Genomic DNA, 23934 nt, shown 5'->3' on the forward strand with positions numbered 1-23934 from the left:
CGACGACTTGATGTGATTGGCCTGACTCTGTCGGGCATTGGAGGGTTATAGTAATAATAATAATTAAAAACCGGTTTACAGAATACCTACACACAGTGATCTAACCCAAAATAAACTTAATTATAAGTAAAAAAAAAAGCATTGGTTGTGAAAGCCAGGCATAGGTAAAAGAGACTTACCAGAACGTAATAATGCCGGAAGAGTTTCAGTTTTTCAAGACTTATGGCCGCTGCACACAAACAGGTGAAGCACAAGTGCACCTCAACAGTCAATACGGAAGATGTGCTACTGCCCCAGCCGCGTAACTCATGTTAAACTTCTTTCGCACCTCACGTAGCTAACCCGTGCTAAATCGGAGGTGCCATTAGCACGGTAACGCTGGGTTTGCAATCCACCCGTTTTATTTGACGACGGAACTTTCCGCACATTTTGCGAGGACAGATATAAAAAATGAAACGTCCTTCCAAAAAAACTACTTCCTACGCATAATGAACGGCGTGAACTTTTACCCCTCCTTCATATCCTGCCAGGGGAAAGCATTCACACAATGAGGAAATGTCAAAATACACGCCCGTGTTTTATTAATTCCACCCAACTGCGAACCATTTTTCAAACGTCAGGCTGCAGCGTGCCGGCCTTCATAGGCGCTCACAATTTGGCACTTGCCCCTGCAGCCTGTTGAACACTATAAGGGGGGAATTTTTTTTTTTATATTTGCGTGAGCCACTCACCCTTCCCGTCAGTGTTGGAGGACTCCTGCAGATGTCGGATGGACCTGTGAGAAGAGCAGGGGTGAGAGAGTTAGGGTTGAGGACGTTTTACATCATCAGCAGCAGTCACAAAAAAACCAATAAAGGCTTCAACAGAAGGCCCTGGATATCTCGAGCAGAGGGGGGAGCAGAGCGAGATGAAAGGGGAAAGGTAGGAGAGTGCGTGGAGGGGAGTAGAGTGAGATGAGAGGGGAGAGGTAGGAGAGTGCGTGGAGGGGAGTAGAGTGAGATGAGAGGGAAGAGGTAGGAGAGTGCGTGGAGGAGAGTAGAGTGAGATAAGAGGGGAGAGGTAGGAGAGTGTGTGGAGGGGAGTAGAGTGAGATGAGAGGGGAGAGGTAGGAGAGTGCGTGGAGGGGAGTAGAGTGAGATAAGAGGGGAGAGGTAGGAGAGTGCGTGGAGGGGAGTAGAGTGAGATGAGAGGGGAGAAGTAGGAGAGTGCGTGGAGGGGAGTAGAGTGAGATGAGAGGGGAGAGGTAGGAGAGTGCGTGGAGGGGAGTAGAGTGAGATGAGAGGGGAGAAGTAGGAGAGTGCGTGGAGGGGAGTAGAGTGAGATGAGAGGGGAGAGGCAGGAGAGTGCGTGGAGGGGAGTAGAGTGAGATGAGAGGGAAGAGGTAGGCGAGTGCATGGAGGGGAGTAGAGTGAGATGAGAGGGGAGAAGCAGGAGAGTGCGTGGAGGGGAGTAGAGTGAGATGAGAGGGGAGAGGCAGGAGAGTGCGTGGAGGGGAGTAGAGTGAGATGAGAGGGAAGAGGTAGGCGAGTGCATGGAGGGGAGTAGAGTGAGATGAGAGGGAAGAGGCAGGAGAGTGCGTTGTGGAAAGGAGCACCCAGTAAAAACCCACGCGTGCAAAGGGGAAACACTATCCCACGTAGAAGGAGCAAGTGGAAGTCCAATTTTTTGTTACACTTCTTTCCCCTGGCGAGCCATGGTACGTCACACACCTCCCTGACCGCCCACGGGAAAGAAGTAGTTTACACAACATCTTTGTGTGATCCACCAACCATCGCCGCCTCCACAGCGCCGGACGATTAGAGGTTGCCATGTGTGGCATGGCTGTCACCGTCGCCCATGTGTGCACTTGTGTGGTGTGTGTGTGCGTGGTGCATGTGTGGTGCATGGCGTGGCGTGCATGGCGTGTGAGTGGCGTGCGTTGCGCGCATGGCGTGTGCGTGGCGTGTGCGTGGCGTGTGCGTGGCGCGCATGGCGTGTGCGTGTGCGTGGCGCGTGCGTGGAGCCAGGCGTGGCGCGTGCGTGGAGGATGGCGTGTGCGTGCTGCGCTGTCACCAGATGACGGGGAACAGGATGGCCCCGCAGCAGAGCAGATCGACGAGGAACAGCAGCTCCTTCCACAGCCCGTAGTCGCTGGAGCCCTGCTCCGACGACTCCAGCACGATGTAAGCCACGTTTGCGAGCACCTATTCAGACAAACAAAGATCCCCCCCCCACCGTGTAGCCTTAACAGAGCGTAGGAGCAAGTGCTGTTAGCGAGTGGCACCTATGAAGGCCCGCAAGGCACACGACGGGGGTGGGTGGCCAACACGGCGCCCGGCCGCCTTTGTCTCTCCCATTGGCAAATGTTCACTGCACACCGCAGCAGCAGAGGTCGCAACCGGGTACCCGATACCCGTACCCTACCCGATACCCGTGCCTGGCCGGGTAAGGGTACGGGTACCCGTTTGCGACCCTGGTGCGGCCGGGTACGGGTAAGGAATCAAAACCCGTTTGCGACCTCTGCGCAGCAGGTAGCAATATGACGCGGAGTCGACCTAGAGGAGGGCCCAGGACCGGTTCAGATAATCGTCACCGGTGTTGTCGGTGGCCGTGGGCGGGAAATCAAACTCGGTGGAGAAATCAAACAAAACAGATGGCTGGGAAGGGAGGCGAGTGGGGAGGGAGTTCCAGACTATAGGGGGGGCGAGCGACGGGAGGGCGCTCCACACGACGGGGTGGGGGGCAGGCAGCACACGTGGTTACCTGCAGAGGAATGACGACCATGAAGAGCTTCTTGTCCTTGTCGGAGAGGATGTGCTTGATAAAGGTCCAGCCAGTGCCCACCAGCACGATCGTGATGAACAGCAGGGCCCCCTTGAGCCTGCGTTGTGGTTGTCGTTGGCACGAGCAACCGGGCACGCGGTTAGACAGGACGGCCACAACGCGATGACAGTCCATCGGAGTGGCTGATTTCATCATCATCACACGTGAGAATGATTTATGGTGACAGCCAAATGATGTAAGCGCGTATTTGTAAACGTGGAGGAGGGGAACAGCCCGTGGAACCCGGAAGGCAATCCACGCGACCACCACAGGGAGAGAGAAAACACGGGGACTCCAGATATACAACAGGCATCGTCAGGGGGCAGGGATTGAACCTACGAGATCCCGCGTAGTGGGCGGGGGAAGTAACATCACATCGCCACAGCGGAGCCCCAAGACAAAACATGACGTGGCCAGAGATGGATTGGGATAAGCAGGGACAACGCCGGTGTTTGCGACAGGCAGGCCAGCTGTACACTTTACTCACAAGTGCGTGATGTAGTAGACCACGGCCCAGCCCTCGATGGGACGTCCTTGGGTGGAGATGAAGTGGTAGTCGATCTGAAAGGCGAGCGACAGGACGCCGTTACAATTCGTCGCGCCCCTTCTCGAGGACGACCACTGCCAAGTTTGCGGTTCGCTTCTCAAAGTTTAAGCGCCGTTTATGAGATGCAAAAAAAAAGAATATTCGATCCTTGTGAAATGTCTACGACGGATAAAATGTTTTTTCGCACTTCCAAGATAAACTATTGTACTCATGACCAGGATAAACATTCACACGTCCTTGACGGCTATGTTTTTTTTTCATACGTTAACTTAGGACACAGCGAAATTAGTGACACGTGATGAATTCCATGCAATCACAGACGACTCGATTTCCATGAAAACAATGCGTACATCACAGCACACCAATACCCGCGGGCTGCTGAAAAAACAACTGCATTTTTTATAAAAACGGGAAGAATCTTCAACGTATGCAAATAAAATGAACATTATGTTCTGCTACCTCAATGCAAAACCGGTGTACGATTGCTACTGCTCAAGAAAAAAAGAGTATTTAATAAAATGATGATGCCACTCACTGCGTGGAAGAGGAGCGACAGGGCTTTTGTAAAGACGAGCGTCGTCATCAGCCAGTGGATCTTGAACACGTTGGCCCTGCAAGGAACAAAAGAACACAACACATTCACTCGGACGACAGGGTGGTGGTGGTGGGGGTGGTGGTGGCATCGCTCGCGCCTCACGTCAGAGAAGGGGCCTGGGTTCGATTCCCAACTCTGGCGACTTTCCGTGTGGAATTTGTAAAAAAATTCCCCCACCCTGTTCTGTGTGAGAGTGGGGAGCGGTAGTGGAGCATCATGCTACGAACCCGGCAACCCGACTTCGATTCCCGCTCACGGCCACCAACACCAGTGACGATTATCTGAACCAGTCCTGGGCCTCCCCTAGGTCGACTCAGCCTCAAATGACTACCCGGCGGGGTGTGTAAACATCTCCCGAGTGGCGACAACGACGGCCGGACGTGGTGCTAGCCACCCCACCGCCCCATGTGCCGTGCCGGCCTTGATAGGCGATGCTCACTAACAGCACTTGCCCCAACGGTCTGATAACGCTAAACAGGAGGTAGGAAATCTTTGTCGTGTGTGGAGTTTGTATATCCTTCCCCCCTGGTCTGCATGGGTTTCCTCCGGGTTCTCAGTTCATATAGCGTCATTCATGCAATTGCATCCCACAACGCTGCACATCCATTATCCAGCACTCGTGTATCAGTTGTGATCACGTGACGCTCGGCAGACAAGGCGTAAACACGTACTACTCGTATAGCAAGACCTCGCTCGCTTATCAAATTAATATTTATTTAAAAAATTTTCTCGTCTTGCAAAACACTCGCAGACCAAGTTACTCGCAATCCAAGGTTTTACTGTACTTGGCAAATAAAAAAAATCAATGATGGTCTCAGCCTGGTCGTACTGATGACGCAATCCCAAATCACGTTTCGCGAGCTGGTCGTCACGTGGCGTCTGCGCACGCGCACCGCCGCCCGACAGCCCCTCGTCCCCACCTGTGGCGCCGCAGGACGGACACCCAGACGACGCCGGAGATGAAGAAGATGACCGCCATGCCGACGTAGAGGCGAGGCAGCGGGATTTCTCCGACAGAGAGGTAGCTGTCCAGGTTGAACTCCACCATTTCGATCTGTAGAACCATGGGGCAGACACGGAGATGGCCAGCAGCAGACGTTGGCATCTAGCTCGTGATCTTATCGCCGCCCCACGCAGAGAACAGACGGACACTCCGCGTCTCCTTGAGGGCCCCCCCCCACTCCGCATCTTCTTAAGAGGCTCCCCTCAGGACCCAAGGCGTCCCGACCACGGGCGGTGATATTATCACCAAGACAAAAATGCCTCCTCCCCCCACCCCCATATATTCTGGACAGACTGTCGGAGCAAGTGCTGTTAGCGAGCAGCACCTGCGAAGGCCCGGGGGGGTGGGGGGGATGGGGGGGACGGTGGGGGTACTGCACCTCCATGGTGAAGGGGGCGAAGCGCGAGTCGCGCTTGCCGTTGTCGCAGTTGTGGAAGAAGAACGTGTAGAGGCCGGCCGCGCTGGCGCCCGCCATCTCCACGACGAACTGCGGCGAGAGGAGAGACGGCGAGAGAGAGGCTGCGAGTCACCAAACGATCAGCGCAGACAGGCGGAGGTTTCCGCCGGGTGGTGGCGGCACGTGCGCCAACCGTGCCGCGGAAGGTTCCAGAATCCGGCAGCCCGCCCTGGTCAATACTGTGGGACGCACATTGACGTCAAAATACTCCGTTCTACGGCACCATATTTGGAACGAGCAGGCCCACCGTCGTGTGCGCCGGCATTACTTGCCAAGAAATTTTGAAAAATTACACCGCAAATGACCTCAGTTGGGGATCCCAAGCCGCACAATCTCGCCGTGCCGCGATGCCATGGCACACGGCGCCTTGAGTAACGCAACAGTGGCGCAAAACGCCGAATGTACTAAATAGTTAAATATGAACGACCACCAGATTAACAACATGTCCAGTCATTTTTTTGTCAATCCGCTGCTGGATGCGGGCCTCCCGAGACCATGCGGGTCAGAGTCTATTTGACCATACTTGTACGCGTTGCTTCGTGAAGGCCGGTATAAGCATAGATGGATGCGGGAGCGCAATAGTATGGTACAACAATGGATATGGCTGCACTGCCCTGTGCTGTCCACCCACACAACCTAGCAGTCAGTTACACGACTGCTTTCAAACGCCACACGTGACCAACGCTATAGTGCGGCACGTAGATGTAACGTACGTATGTTGAGCTTCTTTCGCAGCATACGTAGCCAACGGTGCCAATCAGAGGTGTGGGAAATCGGAGGGTGCGTTCAGTGTCTACGGATGAACGCAGTTGCAGGGAGACAAAACGACCCGCCCCCCACCCCGTGGAGACAGGAGCGTGGAGATTAGTTCCCGCATGACAGTGAGAGGGATGGTAGCGGCACTGAACTGCAAAGTGACGGCGGTAGCGAGGCGTTCATCCAGCAGCGGATAGACAATGGCCGATCATGACAGGATAGAACGTTTGATAATTATAACGCGTGAACATGGCAATAGCGCAGTGGACCCAACCGGTGACACAAACACCGCACGTTTCCGTTAAAGCAGCAGCAAAGACAAAGATCAGACTTTTGGGGCAAATGCTGTTAGCGAGTAGCAGCACCTATGAATGCCAGCACGGCACACGAGGGGGTGGGTGGCCAGCATCACACCAGGCCGCCTTTGTCTCCTCATTTGAGGCCGAGTTGACCTCGGGGAAGGCTCAGGACCAGTTTAGATAATTGTCACTGAGTGAGAATCGAACTCGGGTCGCCAGGTTCAAAGGGCAGACCGCTAACCGCGACACTACCACTCCCAACAAACAACAACAACAACAACCGCCATTCGCCACTAAGTGGCGGTGACGTCACCACGACGCTTGTGCCAGGCCATGTGCACCCTGAGGCCACGTGAAGTGTCGAACGCCCGCTGGCAGGAGGCCACGGGGCAGACCCAGGTGCCACGGGTCGACTGACCGAGATGACCGAGATGACTGAGATGACTGGCTGATGCACCACCTGTGCCCCCTACTGTGCCAACTTGCTGTGCTTTAGCCACCCGGCGCTCCGCTCGTTGTTGTGAGCGTCGCTCCTCCGCCCTCCGTTGTTGTTGGAGGGCGACTGCCTCCAACTGCCCAGTAGCGTCCTTCACGAGCCTCCTCCACTGAGGCCGATCTTGACACCGCTGGTACCAGTCATCGGCAAGTCCACTCAGCTCCACGTCCTCCTGTACCACATCACTCCATCTCTTCTCTAGCCCGTGCCGCGCCCGTTTAGCCCCCTCGATCCGGCCGAACAGAAGCTGTTTAGGCATGCGGTGGCTGGGCATGCGGGCTACATGACCCAGCCAACGCAGCCTTGCCTGCCGGAGGAGCTCACTGATGGGACTTTGCCCAGATCTTTCAAGGACTTGTGAGCTCCTCACACAATCCAGCCTGGTTAAACCCAGGATGGATCGTAGGCAGGCCAGCCTAAATGTTTCCAACCGGCGAAGATGCTCCACTAGGGGGGTCCACGTTTCGCAAGCGTAGAGAAGGGAGGGAATGACCGTGGCCGAGAAGACCTGAAGCTTCGTGCGGAGCGACAGACCAGGTAGCTTCCACACAGCGTTACGCAACCGATGAAAAGATATTGCCGCTCGACTGATTCGGAGTGAGACCTCTGCTGATAAACTGGAGCCGGTCATGAGCACACTGCCCAGGTATGGGAAACTCTCTACTCTCTCCACAACTGCCCCATCACCGATTGGGAGTTGTGGGGGTGGAGTGCCCGATGGTACAAAATACCCAGGCAGGTGCTTAGCTTTGGTGGGGCTGATGGTAAGGCCCCACCTCTTAGTGGCACGCTCCAGTCTCAGCAGCAGCGTCTCCAACTCCTCTTCTGAATGAGCAGCTATTACCAAATCATCGGCATACATAACGTGGTTGACCAATAGGGAGCCATCCCTTGATCGCACCCGGGCGTCGATCAGCCTCCCATTATATCTGTACCAAATGGTAATTCCCCCGGTACAGCTATTGAAGGCTTCACGAACTACGCAGTCGAAATAGATGTTAAATAATGTAGGAGCCAGAGGACATCCTTGTCGCACCCCAAGGTGTACAGGGAAAGGCTCCGACTCCCGGCCACGTAGTTTTACCCGCCATTCACCACTAAGTGATGGTGACGTCACCACAGCGCCTATGCCGGGCCAGGTGCACTTTGAGGCCACGTGAAGTGTCGAAGGCTCGCCGACAGGAGGCTCGCTGACACACATACACGGCTAGACACAGACACGCACACGGCTACACACACACACACACACTTCGCCACGGACAAACAGCACGAGTGGACGAGCAGCAGGCGTGGCCTTGCCTCCATGGCGTAGGTCCCGTCGGTTTTGTTGAACCGGAGTGGCAGCAGCTGCACTGCGGGGTTGCCGGGCACAGCCGGTTGAGATTCTTTTTTCTCCTCCTCCTCCTCCTCCTTCTTATCGTCCTTGGGAGCCTCCTTGGGAGCCTCCTTGGGAGCGTCCTTGGCAGCGGCGGCATCTTCCGCTGCATCCTTGCCACCTTCAGCGGCGTCCCGTTTGGAAACGTGAGAGGTATCCTTGGGGTCGGAAGGCACTTTGGCGACTGTCTGGTCCTCCTCTTTAGACACATCCTTCTCCGTACCGGAGGCATCGCCACCCTAGAGATGCGCGCACACACACAGACAACCCGTATAGCCTTAACAGACTGTTGGGGCAAGAGCTGTTAGCGAGCACCTACGAAACCGTACAACTATTAAAACTATGAACCATCTTTATCTTACCAGGTAAGGCCCACTGAGCTAAATCGATCCTTTTTAAAGCAACCTGGCCATATACGATAGCACAACGAAGTGGCTTATCACGTGCAAATTTACAGCAGCCAAATACTCTAAATGCACGTTGATTCTACATGTGGAAGGAAAAACCGGAGGATCTGGAGAAAAATTCCATGCGAACCACGGGCAGAACATGCAAACTCCAAATATACAGCAGGCGTCGTGGTTGGGATCAAACCCATAACCTCCTCCATACCAGGCGAGGTAGTTAATATCTTACCACCGTGGTGAGATGTTAGCGAGTACCACCTGTGAAGGCTGACATGGCACATGAGGGGGTGGGTGGCCAGCACCACACTCGGCCACCTTTGTCTCCCCAGTGGCAATGATTACACACCGCACCAGGTACTCATTTGAGGCTGAGTCGACCTAGGGGAGGCCCAGGTCCGGTTCAGATAATCGTCAAAGGTGTTGGCCGTGATCGGGAATCCAATTCCAGTCGCCGGGTTCATAAACACACAGACACACGTAGATACACACACAGACACACGCAGACACACACACAGACACACGTAGATACACACACAGACACACGTATAGACACACAGACACACGATGATACACACACAGACACACGTAGATATGCAAAGACACGTAGACACACACACAGACACACGGTGATACACACACAGACACACGCAGACACACACACAGACACACGTAGATACACACACACACAGACACGCATAGATTCACACAGACACACGTAAATACACACACACAGACACACGTAGATTCACACAGACACACGTAGATACACACACACAGACACACGTAGATACACACACACAGACACACGTAGATACACACACAGACACACGAATAGACACACACCTCCTTCGTGCCATCAGCAGCCGTGTCAGCCGCTGCCCCCGCAGCGCCGTCGCTCGGTTTTCCGTGGCTCGCGACCTTCACGGCGGCGGCCGACGGCCTCGTCCGGTTGTACTCGCTCACGTTGCCGAAGACGCGCAGCGCGTCGCCCAGCGTCTGGTTGCTCGGGAGTTTGATGACGACGCTGCGGAGGGCAACGCCAAGGAACGTTTAATGGGCGGTGCACGCACGTCGGTTTCCGCCGCTCCGCTTGGAACCCCCGAGAACCAAGAGCAGCGGATCGATTCGGCAACTCGACGAGAGTTGGCAAAACCATTCGCCACCAAGTGACGGTGACGCCACCACGGCGCCGGTGCCAGGACAGGCGCACTTCGAGGCCACGTGACGTGTCGAAGGCTCGCTGCTGGCAAGAGGTCACGGGACAGACCCAGGTGCCGTGGGTTCACCGACTGAGATGACTGGCAGGTACACCAGCTGTGCCAACCCCGACTGTGCCATACAGACAGCGGTGGTGAAAGTCGCGCGACACCCATGTGGGGATTGACGCCAAAACTGAAAAAAAATATAAGAAGCCGCAGCGCGTCCAGCGTCGCAGTGGGCCCGTGGATCGCAGTCGTCGAGAGAGAACACGTGTGCCGATACGTGTTCTCTCTCTGTGTATCTTTATGATGTCTGTCTGCTTATATGTCTGTCTATAGTTTTCTGGTTAGATTTTTGTTGCTATTTCTTTCATGCCTGATGATGATTGCTTGTGTTGCAATCGAAACGTCGTAGTATGCTATTATTTAATTTATTATTTTATCTTTATACGTGACTTTACCGAAAGAACCAAAGAATAAGACGGACAAAGCCGGCGTGGGGCAACGCGCGGCGAGCGATTGGTCGGGGCGGCGCCCCCTCCGCCAAGGAAACGAACCTGCTGCGCGCGAAGTCGAACGTGAAGAGGGTGACGGGGTCGTGCGTCTGTTCCCGCAGCATGCACCTCTCCACATCCGTCTCCTTGCGCGCGCACCGCACAAAGACAAAGATCCCCACCCCAACGCGTACAGCCTCAACAAGCACACCATTGAGGGAGGGGGGGTGGGGGCAAGTGCTGCTGCCAGCAGCGAGTAGCACCGATGAAGGCCGGTGCGACGCACGAGCAGGGTGGGGCGACCAACACCATACGCCCAGGCCGACTTTGTCTCCCCATTACGCACAGCACCAGGCAATGGCGGAGTCAGGATTTTTAGGTAGGGGAGCAACCCCTCTAGCAATGCGAAATGATAGAAGTTGTTAGTAAGTAAGGACTTGTCCCTTGCTTTTTATTCGACGCGTCTGCGGCGATGGCGCAGCCATCGATCGAGGGTCGAATTCGAACCGCGTTGTGTGATCGGCATCGCGCTCGCTGAAGGTGTTGATGCCTTCAGGGAAGTCGTGAGCTGTATACGCAACTGCGCACAATTCTGTGTCACTTATAACTGCTTTGCCGTTACTTATTGCCAATTATGGACTCAGACTATTGTCCTATCATCTCAAAGTCCCTGGCACGTAATAATATGCTACACAGTGGCAGTGGGGGTCGCAAAATGCCGATTTATTACTAATAAACCCCAATGATCCGATCGAAATTAGGGATTTTGATCGAATCATTGGGGGGGCACGTGCCACCCAACCCCCCCCCCCACTGGCTCTGCCCGTGGCACCAGGTACAGTAGAACCCCTCTTAACGACGGTGATTGGTTCCACGACACTAGTCGTTAAGTGATTTGGTCGTTAAGCGAGTATAGGGAATACACGTTAAAGGCTTAATTCGTTCCGATAGCATTAAGCGTGACCCTTTTTCACCCAAAAAACGTACATTATCATATTTAAACAATGGATCATAATATATAAAGATACCAACAACATTATAAACATATAATTTTAGAAGAAACATGGTTTATTTTCATAGTTAATCGTCGTAAACAGGGGAATGGTAGGTAAGCAAACACATTGGGCTCTATGGAGGCACTACATTACTACACACTACACTACTACACACTACACTATGATACAGTACTATACACTCAACTACTATACACTACAGTAAACTACACTATACACTACATTATTATACAGTACTATACGCCACTATACACTACACTATACACTACGTATTGGGCTCTGTGGAGGCCTGTCGTTAAGCGATTAGTCTTTAACAGGGGTGGTCGTTAAGGGACGTTCTACTTGTACTCGAGTCCTCGTAAGAGAGCCCCGGGACCAGTGTGATTATTAACCGGTTGTGGCTAGGATCGTAGCGCCAAGCACTAACCACTGCGCTACCAAGTGGCGGTGACGTCACCACGGCGCTTGTGCCAGGCTAGGTGCACAGACACACACTCAGATAGTTAACAAGATATTAACAGTGGACAGGTTCATCTTCTTGGTTCTTTCGGTAAAGTCACGTAGAAGGGAAGTAATAAAATAATGTTTTATTTTTATTATTTTATTACTTCCCTTCTACGTGACTTTACCGAAAGAACCAAGAAGATGAATCCCTGCAGTCACGTTAGCTTTAAATCGAAATTTAAGTGGACAGGTTATCGGGGTTGCAAGTTATCCGTGCCTGCGCTAAAATAAAAATCTTCTATTAGGTTCCCCGGTGCACCACCTGGCGCCTGGTGGTTTGCTCGTGGCAGTCACCACTTCCTTACCAGATAGGAGGACAGGCCGTCGTTCTTGGCCTTGTAGAGGCTGAACCCTACCTGCAGACGACACGAGTCAGTGAGAGAGAGGGGGAGGGAGAGAAAGAGAGTTCAACACCACTTCAAGGCAGTGTCTAAACATGCACCTTCGAGCAAATGGAGTGTGAAATATTAATGATTTACAGCCATTTGTCAGCGCCACTCTCGTATGAAGACATCCCCCATACCGTGTCGGTTGTGGCAGTTTGTTTGGCCATACTTCACCACGCTGGTCATCATTGCAGGTTGGCGAAGGGGAAGAGGTTGTTAAGGGTCGGGGGGGGGAGTGAGGCTCATGGCACGGAAGTTTGCAAGACCGTTCCATCTCTATTTCTTTTACGGCTGTCCTTTCTCAAGTGGGTGTAAAACTCGACATTGCCGCTCGGCCCCCATTCCGGCGGGGGGAGTTCGGCACTGGCCAACAAGTCAAATTGTCCCCTAGAGAATTCGCGCTGCTGCCCCACACATCATCGGCCAACTCGGGGCGACAAAAAATATCTAACCGCACAGTTGATTCCTCCACCAACGTGGAGGACTCCCATCTGCCAGGAGACTCTCCGTTCCGTCTAGTCCATACGATGGATCCAACTACCGCACTGCAGGTCACAATAACACACTCACTCATCCACCCAACCACTCATTCATCCAACTATTCAACAACAACAACCGCTGCCATTCGCCAAGAAGTAGCGGTGTACTTTGAGGCCACGTCACGTGTCGAAGGCTCGCTGACAGGAAGTGACGGGACAGACCCAGGTTCCATGGGTTGACCGACTGAGATGACTGACAGATGCATCAGCTGTGGCCCCTCACTATGCCAACTTGCCGCATTTTAGCCGCCCGGCGCTCCACTCATTGTTTTGAGCACTTTGAAATTCTCTCCCATCATCTCTTTTTCGCTCGCTCATTATTATTATAACCTTGTTAACTCTTCATCTTTTACAACCGTGACAGTGCTACGGTGTTGCTGGCCAGTTAATATTTCAAGCCTTCAGTCCTGCACCCAGCAACGTGATGTCAACACAGAGACACACGCATGTGTCACTCGCTCCTCCGCATGCGTGCGTCCGTGCGTGCGCGTTCTCACCGACTTCTCCGCCGGCTTGGGGTTGCCCAGCTTCAGCAGCGTGAGTCGCACAGACAGAGTCCCTCCCTTCTCGTAGCCGAACGTACTCAACTGCACCTGACTCCTGGTGTCTTCCTGTTGTAAACATTCAAACGCACGCGCGTACACACACACACACACGCAAGCACGTAATATTGAGTGCAAGTTCAAGTGTTTTGTTTATCCAGGAGAGAACTTGAGAGGCCAAGAGAGTCCCACTGGCAACGGTGACTCGGGTCGCCAAAATGACAAAAATATATTCATTAATAATACAAATCGGAGCAAAAACAATTGTAGAGAAATCGAAAGTACAGTCGATCATCGATTATCCGGTGGCTCCAGGGGGGGGGGCAGGAGGGGGCCGTCGGATTTTCAAGAACGCCAAATAATCACTGCATCGTCGTTATTTAAAACAGCTTATTTTGTACACTCTTGCATTTTACATTGTGTTTTTAGGCGTCACATTTTTGTTAGCGTTATAAATGTGCTTACCATATGAAAGTGGGATAAATAAATAGACAAAAATAAATATTCTACTGTAAAAAGTTACTGCTTTTACTGGACCATACTTGCCTCTCCAATCTCGAAGACTCTGCATGGGGTGATGTACATACGTGCAGAATTTTCATTGTTTTAAGTTCTATGTACTGTGTGTAATATTTAACACTGAAATCAAGCGTAGGTCCTTTTTTTGCCACGCACACGGTGTCGCATTTGCCAGATCGGCCCGGGACCGCCAGATAAAGTTGGAAAGCGGATAATCGCGCGCCGGATAATCGATGATCAACTGTACTGCACAAACACGAATTAATATTGAAGAAAATATGTTTCCCGTCACAAATGTCAGCTCGCACGTGATTTATTTTTTATTTGACAGTGTGACAAAATCGACGGTAGGTGTAAGCACTGCCAACGTCTTCTTAGAAAAACACAAGACAGACGAGACTTAAACAATTAAGTGTTGAATTGAAACGCGAGCGTCAATCGCGACGGTTCAAACCCCGACGATGACGCTTGGAAATGCCGAACGAAGCTTACAAGAAGTCAGAAGAAAACATCCCGTAAGAGACGCAACGCAGAAACTAACACGAAACTATTTTAATTTTACCAGGCAAGGCCTACTGAGCTATATAGCTGTCAGAAGCGACCTGGCGACGAATGATAGCTCGAAGAAATGGCTTATCACGTGAAAATGTATACCAGCCAAATATTCTGAAAGCAAATTTCTTAATGTGGAGGGAAAAAAAAAACAGAGAACCCAGAGAAAAATCCCCACAAGCACAGGGAGAACATGCAAACTCCAAATGTACAGGCATCAGGGTTGGGATTGAACCAACAACCTCCTGCATACCAGGCAAGGCAGTTAACATCTCGTCACCATGGCACCCCATCAAGAAGATCCCTGGCATCAGCCTTCCACGAAGCACATGGGCAACAAACCTAAACCGCATCCACTGCACAAAAACCATGGCAGCAGATGTGCATATTTCATCTCACAAATGGAAATAAATAAATCTCTGGTACAGTAAGCGACTGCGGTCACCCCGGAACAGTACCGTGGAACACACAACGGCCTAAAACGGCCCAATTCATCATCCTCATCATCACGGCGACGATTGCACCGCTCAGCGACTCGTGACGCGATTACTCGGCTCGTTAACCCACGTCGGCGTAACGTTACAGCCGTTGCTCTCCGTCACGATTAACCGCGCCAAGAAGACGTCGTTGCACTGTGGCGTGGGACAAACATTAACGTGGGCAGCAACACCGGTACGTGCGAGCACTCTTCCCCCAACAGCTCTACCCTGCCCCGGATTCCGCAAAATGTCACGAGTTGCGGTCATGGCTTTTGAATTCGTGGTCACGATTCTTGTGCCATCTCATTGGCACCGTCCCCTCTTGTTTAGACTGCCGTCTGGGCTGCTGTGTGCGCCGCGCATGTCATCGCACCGACGCATTCGTACAATCGGTGCCCTCTCATATGTTCCGTCTCGCTCACGGTTATATCTTGCGCAATTAGCCTAAGAGAAAAGAAAAAAAACACTTGACTTTGCACCAATTGTGAAGAGTATTAATTCTGGCACGCACGATTTGAGGAATGCACCACGAGCGAGAGAAGTGATATGAATTATCTCGATTGAAAACTCATTTCTTTAGAACTGCTTGCTGTATGTTGTGTTTAGTTTATATTGTCCCTTCCCCCGCACTTCAAATTAGCATTGTTCGCTTGGTCCGGTGAGAAATAAGTTGGACATACATACAAAGTACAGCTCCGGCAATGGATGTTGCACCGCCCTCCACTGGTGCCCACATCGTATCCTGTTTACGGTACTCGCCCGGCACAAACGCTCGATTTTGTATCATACAAACAAGTCGCATCCCAGAAAACCTGACACGTGTCGAAGGGACGGGTGTTGAGATTGTTCCTAACGGTCGAGCGTCTCTTGAGTTTTTGCGTGAACGTCGTCGGCGGTGGCGAGCGGCAGCCGACCGCCCACTATGACGCTCCTTCTGCGTAACACAGGGGTCAAACACCTTGAAGAACAACGCAACCATCAGCGAATAGTGCATCGACAACGCAGACACCAACACGCTGCACCAGAACCATCCCAGCCACCAGTCCCAGGCCTTCCATGTCCCGGCTGCGGCAGGATACAGCGGCATCATCGCCAGCAGCGATAGCCGCTTGCAAATTCGTTTACCAACAAGCGTTATCTTCGTATCGATGGACTGCCTTAAGCATAGGCAAAGTGGTAAGCGGCACGTCGTCATGGGGAGGCTCATCCCTCAGCGTAAGTCATCTCGCAGTCACGAGGGCTGTGCGCGTTGCACACGCTGAATCTCCTGCTCTGGCAGAGCGCGTGAATGCGACTGCCCACTTGCAAAGTTTTAACCAATGGAAAAGTTAAGATAACAGACAATTATCTCATTTATATTCCGAGCGGGGTGCACCTTTTAAAGAACGGAGAGAGACGCACACTCGGAGTTAAACTGGGAGGCAGGAAGTGGAACGTGGATGTGATAACGTATGGAAGTTCGAGGACATATTGATTCAAGATGAGCAAGTGGGTTTGGGCAGGACGCATTGCTGGGGGGGGGGGGGGAGTTGGATGATGGGCCGATGGTCAAGACCATTGATCGCAGTGGCGTCTCCCGTGTACATGGAGCGATGATATCGGCTCGTGTATTATATGGTCGTGCACATTACACACAAAGCGGTTGTCACAAATGAACCACAACACCTTGCTTATCTCGTTAAGGAGCATAAACCATCGCGCTAATTCCCGGTCATTCTGGAAGCAATCTTTGGCTAGCCATCGAACAAAGATGGTGACTGCACTGGGGAGCGTTCATATTCGCTTCAGTGGCCACCTGAAACGCTCTTCCTTCCGATGCCACTGGAGCTATGCACTTTTAAATCTAAATTAAAATCTCATTCCTTTAGAACTGCTTGTTGTGTTTAGATTGTTGTCCTTCCCCCACACCTCCAATTAGCACGGCTGGATGTGTACTGTGCAAAAGAAGTTCAACATATTCACAAGTATGTGTACAGGTGCTAGGTGGATTGTACCATCGCAAGACTGCGAGAGATGGTGTCGGCTTGGGAGGCCTTCATCTAGCAGTGGATTGATCATTGCTGATGATGATGGTGAAATGGGGAGGGGGGGGGAGAATTATTACTTGCGTCTTCTTTAACCACGCTTGGGAAACAAACGTTTACTTGTTCGAGAAGGAACGTTAGCCACGCAAGACCAAAATGTTCACCGCTCAAAAACTAGAAAAAACCGAATTGAGTAAAAAAAACACAAAACGCATCAGAAGTGGGTAGTCCGAAAATCCGATGCTATTCTTGCACATGACCGCAGCAGCAATCTATTCAGGAACCAAACACCAACGTCGAGGGCTGCTGGCAATGACGAGAGGGCTTCAGGTCGAAGACGGTCCGTGTGGTTTTGTGGTTCCTCCTTCACGGAACGAGTGCTAAATACCGTGGTGTATTTTTTTCAGAAACAGTCCTGTGATGGGCCACATTTACATCTTTCCATGTTACCTTAAACACGCACAACTAACCCCCCCCCCGCCAGGCGAAATTGACGTCGTGAATTCGAATCCAGATATAAACAGCAGAGTTGGGAAAACAAAGTCAGGAATAAAAAAAAGGTGAGAGGATTAACTGTACCGGATTAGAAATTAACATGGCGTTAACCGCAATCTCAAGATGCTGGTCAGAGACAGGGCAACGTTTCATATTCTTAATTTTTTTCGGTAAAGTCACGTAGGTAAAACATTAAAATTCATAAAAGTAAAATAAAATAAAAATAAAAATCACGACGTTTCGGAGGCAACACAAGCTTCCGTCTTCAGGTGGAACCGTCACAGCCACGACAGCTGTATCAAGTAAATGAGAGATTACAACGTTTGTCACCGGTTAAACACGGAGGCTTATTCACCATAAAGGTTTCTCGGTTAGACGTGGTTTCGTTATCGCTGCTGACCTGAACGCCGCAATCTATGCCACCCCAAAAACGTTCCATCCACACAGGTGGGGAGAGAAAAAGCAGGGGAGGGGGGGGGTTGTGGTAGAGGGCGGACCGCCTGCGATAGCGCGAGATTATTAGGCTGTGAAATCGTCACCGTGCCAACATCCTTAGGCAAACTGCGCACGAACCTGGTGATTTACCTGTACACACACTCCAGTTAGTCAAACGCCAACAAATCACCGCTGGTGCCAGGGCGCTCGCCACTCAAACCAAGTAGAGCTTATGAAATGCCACGCGAAAAAAAACACACAAAGAATCCCCGTGTAGCCTTTAATGGACCGTTGGGGCAAGTGCAGTAAGCGAGCACCTATGGAGGGCTGGCACGGTGCAAGAGTGGGTGGTGGGCAAAACCACGCCCGGCCACCTTTGACTCCCCAAGTGCTGGCTGTTTACACACACTGCATCAGGTACTCATTTAAAGCCGAGTCATCACGGGGGAGGGGGGGGGTGCCAAGAATGGTTGATTTATTCGCCACTGATGACGGCAGCGGTGGGGAGACCCTCATCCAGCAGTGGAGTGACAAAAGGGGGCTGCTGTTACAAGCGCACATACTTAAGTTTACAACCCGTCCGTCTACCTGTTTCGGATAAACCTGCTGTGACCTGTATGAAATCGTCTCTCCCGTGACCTCTCTCCTCTAAGACACGTCTGGCACGAACATTAAAAAAAAAACCCTGGGGTGGTTTGTGAAGTCTTGGCATAAACACATTCCCCCACGAGAGCATCACCACCAACTATCGACGTGGCAACAGACGGCGTAACGCACGAATGCATGTTGAACTTATTTCGCATCGTACGGAACAAACCGTGCTGATCGGGCGTGCGTACGGGGGGGGGGCAAGCTAAACACACGGCGGGCGTAGCGTGTCTCTTGTCGCGTCGAGCGGGATGTGTACGCACACGCAGCGATTCGGAGTTAAAGCGTCAACGTGGGCGGCTGAATAGCTGGAGGGCAGCGTGACCGTCTGCCACGGTCAGCAGCTAAGTGCTCTGCAGTTGCACTGTTTAAACATACAATCTTACAAGCAAATTGCTGTACAGTGGGCGCCTAACGATTTGTCCAACCATGCCACCCCCCCCCATCTCCCTCATGATTTGACCCACTATGCCCCCCCCACATCTCCCTCACGATTTGTCCCACCATGCCCCCCCATCTCCCTCACAATTTGTCCCACCATGCCCCCCCATCTCCCTCACGATTTGTCCCACCATGCCCCCCCATCTCCTTCACGATTTGTCCCACCATGCCCCCCCATCTCCCTCACGATTTGTCCCACCATGCCCCCCCCCCATCTCCCTCACGATTTGTCCCACCATGCCCCCCCCCCCATCTTCCTCACGATGTGTCCCACCATGACCCCCCATCTCTCTCACGATTTGTCCCACCATGCCCCCCCCCATCTCCCTCACGATTTGTCCCACCATGCCCCCCCCCCATCTTCCTCACGATGTGTCCCACCATGACCCCCCATCTCCCTCATGATTTGTCCCACCATGCCCCCCCCCCCATCTCCTTCACGATTTGTCCCACCATGCCCCAAACCCCATCACCCTAACAATTTGTCACAATCCGTGGTTCCATTCGAGGATCAGCGAGTGGGTACTGTGGCACCTGCAGTGGATTCTGGGGTCATGTGACCCAATTAGACCACAACGCCTGCTATATATCTGGAGTTTGCGTGTCTCTCTCTCTCTGTGGAGGCGTTGATTTCCCTCTGGGTCCTCCGGTTTTAACTTTCGGTTTTTTACCTCCACATTTAGAAACGTGCGTTTAGAGGATTTTGCTGCTATAAAAGTCCACCCGATAAGACGCCACTTTGTTGAGCTATAATTTGTGGCCAGGTTGCTTCTGAAAAAGAGCTTTATAGCTCAGTGAGCCTTACCTGGCAAAATAAAAAAAATGTGTAGTTTTTAGTTTAGAGTGGTGCCTCGTTACAATGGTCCAATTTTTGTGTGTTTAAAATAAATCCCCACTCGCACACACTTTAACAGTTTCCACCATCTGGCATTCAATATCATCCCCCCCCCACCCCCCCTGGCCAATGTGGTGAAGTATAGTCACGAGAAAAAAAAACCCCAAGACCGAACACGGCGTGGAAATGCCTGCATCCAGCAGTGAACAGACAAAGGGGCTGAACAATCTTAACATTGAGTTTTCCCAGTGCCTTCAACATTATTTAATCGAGCTTTCTCGACTGTGCATACAATACGAATGGAAATAATGGATACCTACCTACACACGAGCGATGGCATGTTAAGCTAAGGAATAAATATGAATTCGCGGAATCGATGCATTTTATCCCTCAAGCCACACTCCCCCCAAAGTAACGTCTTCAATAAACCAGTCAACCGAGGTTCTCATTACAATCACATACCGGACATTGGCAGACAGGGTCTGGTGGCCACAGGGAAAACCGAAACAGTGGTAACACGAGCCCAAAGGATTGAATTCACATTTTGGAGAGGGTGCCCGTACATAGGCTTCCATGTAAAATACGTAAGTGAATGGGGCTGTACGCCTTTTGGCGTCCTCTGGTCTAACACCGTTTGTTTAAGACGAGGCTCAAAAGAAAGCTGTCTCTGGTGTGGACCAATCAGTTTAAAAGACAATGCATATATTATCAGAGTATGTTTTTTGTTTGCATTTTGACCACAAATATTGTGGTTAATGCAGACATGATTCCTTGTACAAGGTTTCAGTTTGGTGTTTTAACAACTTAACAATTGTTTTGTTGCCAGATAAAAGGGGAAAACCCTATTCTCATATTTTGGTACTGCCAAAGGAGGTCCCATGATGAATTGGGGTTGTTAATGCACGTGTACCAGATGTAATTTTTTTTTTATTACGGTGCAGAAACCCCATCACGTTAAATTCACACTCAATGCAAGGCCCGAAAAAGTTATTTGGCTAAAAAAAAAAGGTTGAGTTACTTACATCCCTCTGCCGTTGTACTGCTTGCGAGTGAAGGGCTCCCACCAAAACCACGTTTGGTCACGGAGGTAATTTGGCCCATACCTCACCCACGCTGGTTCCAGTGCGGGGTTGGAAGGCCCAGGTCAGATTCGTAATGTCACTTCGCCACTGATGCTAGCCGTGGCCTGACACTGAACTCTCTCGGGTCATCGCCGAGTTCACCGCTTCATTCCCGACTTGGATTTGAACAGAATTTAAATCGTGATCGCATCGTAAGAGGCCGGCACAAAAAGTGTGACCCCCCCCCCAACATCGAGCAGAGTTTGAAGAGGGTTTTTTTGTTTTGTTTATTACAGTAGCGGTGATGGGGTATAGCGAATCTACAGGGCCAGAATGAGGGCAACCGAGAAGACACTGTTGTTATATGAAAGCAAATTCGAGGGTCCCTAAGGTGTCATACGCAGACTCGCGGTTGGTAGCACAGTGGTCAGCACTACACTGCCCTATGAACCTCAATAACCCAATTTAATTCGCAAATTCACGGCTAACGACAGCGGCAGGAGAGATATCCGATCCGATCATGGGCCGACCTGCATTTGACCGGCGCGGTGAAGTATGGTCAAAACAACCCTCACGAAACGCGTTGGGTTTTGAGGATGTTCCTTGTTCACGTAAGATATTTCTCATGCCGCAAACTTGCCTATGCACCCTGAACATCCACTGCTTCAAACGTTAGTGTTGTTCCTACTCATAATATAGGTGTTTTGGGTCAGATCGCGTTATTTATAAATGTGTCGTAACCCTCCACCACCCGACACGGCCAAACAGTAAAAGATGTGTCACGTTTTTCAAAGGACAAAATAATTCACTTCTTTAGCCCACCGGTGTGCTGAAGAGAAAATCAACAGCATTTTAAAATTTGAGTAGTACGACGTTTCGCTGATAATTACAATCAGCTTCATCGGGCAGGAATGGTGAAGCTCTCCTGTTGCTTCCGGTCTTAAATAGAGCAGCATCTATTGGCCGTGTCGGGTGGTGGAGGGTTACGACACATTTATAAATAACGCGATCGGACCCAAAAAACCTATATTATGAATATTGGTCGCGAAAGCCTACGGGTTAAATTGTTCCTACTGTTAAACCTATTTACAATTAATCGTTTGGCTTTAAGGCCACCTTTGGGAAATCTAACCGGAGTTGTGTCGTAATACCATCAACCACCCCACGCAGCCAAAATTAATCGGCCAGGTGGTGTACGAGCGGTCAGCGGCGAAGCAACTTTAATATCCGCAGCTTGACCCGGTGAAGCTGAGGTGGTAATTCTCGGGAGGTTCAAGACCACCGTGCCGGCAGACGGAACCCTACTACGACGGGAGTAACATCTAAAACTCGCCATTCTCCTCCATCCGCCTGCTTGTGTCACCATCACCAAATATGCCACCGCCAAAGCCTTAAGAGGCTGTTGGGCCAAGTGCTGTTAGCGTGCAGCGGCACCTATGAAGGCCGTCGGGTGGGGTAGCCAACACCATGCACGGCCGCCTTTGTCTCCCCAGTGGCGATGTTTACACATCTCATTCGACGCCGAGTCGTCCTAGGGGAGGCCAAGGGCCGGTTAAGACAATCGTCACCGGTGTTGGCCGCGAGCGGGGATCGAACTCGGGACGGCCGGGTTCGTAGCGCGGAGCACCGCGAAACGCTACGCCACCGCTGCCCCACCAACCACCATCAACAACCATCAACAACAACCACCACCAATCCTACAACCCTCACAGGAGCCCCACAACCGACCCGCCCTCACCCGCCATCACCGACCAGACCAGCTCGCTCGCTCACCCGCAGGCTGAGGTGGTGCTTGCGCGCCTCGCCGGTACGCAGAGCGAGGCCGAGGAGCACGAGTGGTGTGAGGAGACGCAGAGGAGAAGCAGGAGGACGACGACAGCTGCTGTTGTTGTTGCTGTTGCTGCTACGACGCTTGCAAGTGAGAGCGGCCATGGCTAAGCGATTCTCTCGCTCCGTCTCTCTGCGTCGTGTGGGTGACGCGCGGTTAGGACGAAGCCCCGCCCCCCCTACGCGCGATTGGCTGCGCGAGCCCCACGTGACGGCTCACGCGAGCCAATTGGGGGTGGGGGGTAGTGGGGGCGGGCGTGACGCGAAGCGAGGGTGGCCGGATGTGTCGCCTCGTGGTGGTGGTGGGGGGGTTGGGGGTGACGTGGGGGGGGATGAGGTGGGGGGGGTGACGTTGGGGTTGGGGGTGACGTGGGGGGGGGGTGACGTGGAGGGTTGGGGGTGACGTGGGGGGTGACGTGGGGGGTTTGGGGGGGTGACGTAGGGGGTTTGGGGGGTTGGAGGGGGTGACGTGGGGGGGTTGGGGAGGTGGGGGGGGGGTGACGTGGGGGGTTGGGGGGGTGACGTGGGGGGTTGGGGGGGGCGGTGGCGCAGCGGTTAGCGCCGCTAGCCCCATGAACCCGGCAGAGGAGCCAAGCTGAGGATCAGAAATTATTATTGATAAGAATATGTATCTGCATTGGAGGAATCCGATGAGCTATGAAGCTTTTTTTTCCACACATGTCCAGTAGGGGCATGCCAGAATGTTACGACAACAAATAATACAAATAAGACGATAAGAGTGCAAATTATAGGCAAAGTAAACAAATCACTTTAAACATTTGTGCAAATAAAACTGAACTATATTTGATCTTACTAGGTAAGGTCCACTGAGCCAACACAAGTGGCGATTATCTGAACCGGTCCTGGGTCCCCCCTAGGTCGACTCAGACTCAAATTAGTACCTGGTTGCAGTGTGTAGTTAAACATCGCCGCTAGGGAGACAAAGGCGGCCGGGCGTGGTGTGTCAAAGAAGAAAAAGTGAAAAAGTTATCCCAACATTCCATCAGCTATACGCCCGGTACCCCACGGAGAAGGACTGCCGGTTCCTCATGCAGCAGAATCATTCTCACTTGAGTCAGACGAGGAAGAGGATGAAACTTCTGGTCCTGAACCATCAAGGTCACATGACCCATATTTTCTCCCATCCTCCTCCTCTGAACCACACCTTATAACACAAGGTGAACTGAAAGACCTTAAATTTCGA

At 52.0% G+C, this 23934-nt stretch overlaps 1 protein-coding gene across 1 annotated transcript in view; it reads right to left on the reverse strand.

Moving 5' to 3' along the window:
- GPR107 (G protein-coupled receptor 107) overlaps positions 1–22889 on the reverse strand; it is a 36559-nt gene extending 13670 nt beyond the window's left edge. The window contains exons 1-14 of the mRNA XM_078877967.1: positions 22677–22889; positions 13370–13483; positions 12253–12303; positions 10494–10576; positions 9581–9761; positions 8255–8569; positions 5327–5434; positions 4865–4998; positions 3885–3960; positions 3290–3363; positions 2743–2860; positions 2053–2183; positions 732–775; positions 180–229 (exon numbers count right to left, since the gene is read on the reverse strand). Coding sequence (XP_078734093.1) covers positions 180–229; positions 732–775; positions 2053–2183; positions 2743–2860; positions 3290–3363; positions 3885–3960; positions 4865–4998; positions 5327–5434; positions 8255–8569; positions 9581–9761; positions 10494–10576; positions 12253–12303; positions 13370–13483; positions 22677–22835 — 1638 coding nt within the window. The 5' untranslated portion in view covers positions 22836–22889. The remainder of the gene's footprint in view (positions 1–179; positions 230–731; positions 776–2052; positions 2184–2742; positions 2861–3289; positions 3364–3884; positions 3961–4864; positions 4999–5326; positions 5435–8254; positions 8570–9580; positions 9762–10493; positions 10577–12252; positions 12304–13369; positions 13484–22676) is intronic.
- Positions 22890–23934: the final 1045 nt, after the last annotated feature.

The sequence above is a fragment of the Lampetra fluviatilis genome, chromosome 49 (assembly GCF_964198595.1).
Source record: "Lampetra fluviatilis chromosome 49, kcLamFluv1.1, whole genome shotgun sequence".
NCBI lineage: Eukaryota > Metazoa > Chordata > Hyperoartia > Petromyzontiformes > Petromyzontidae > Lampetra > Lampetra fluviatilis.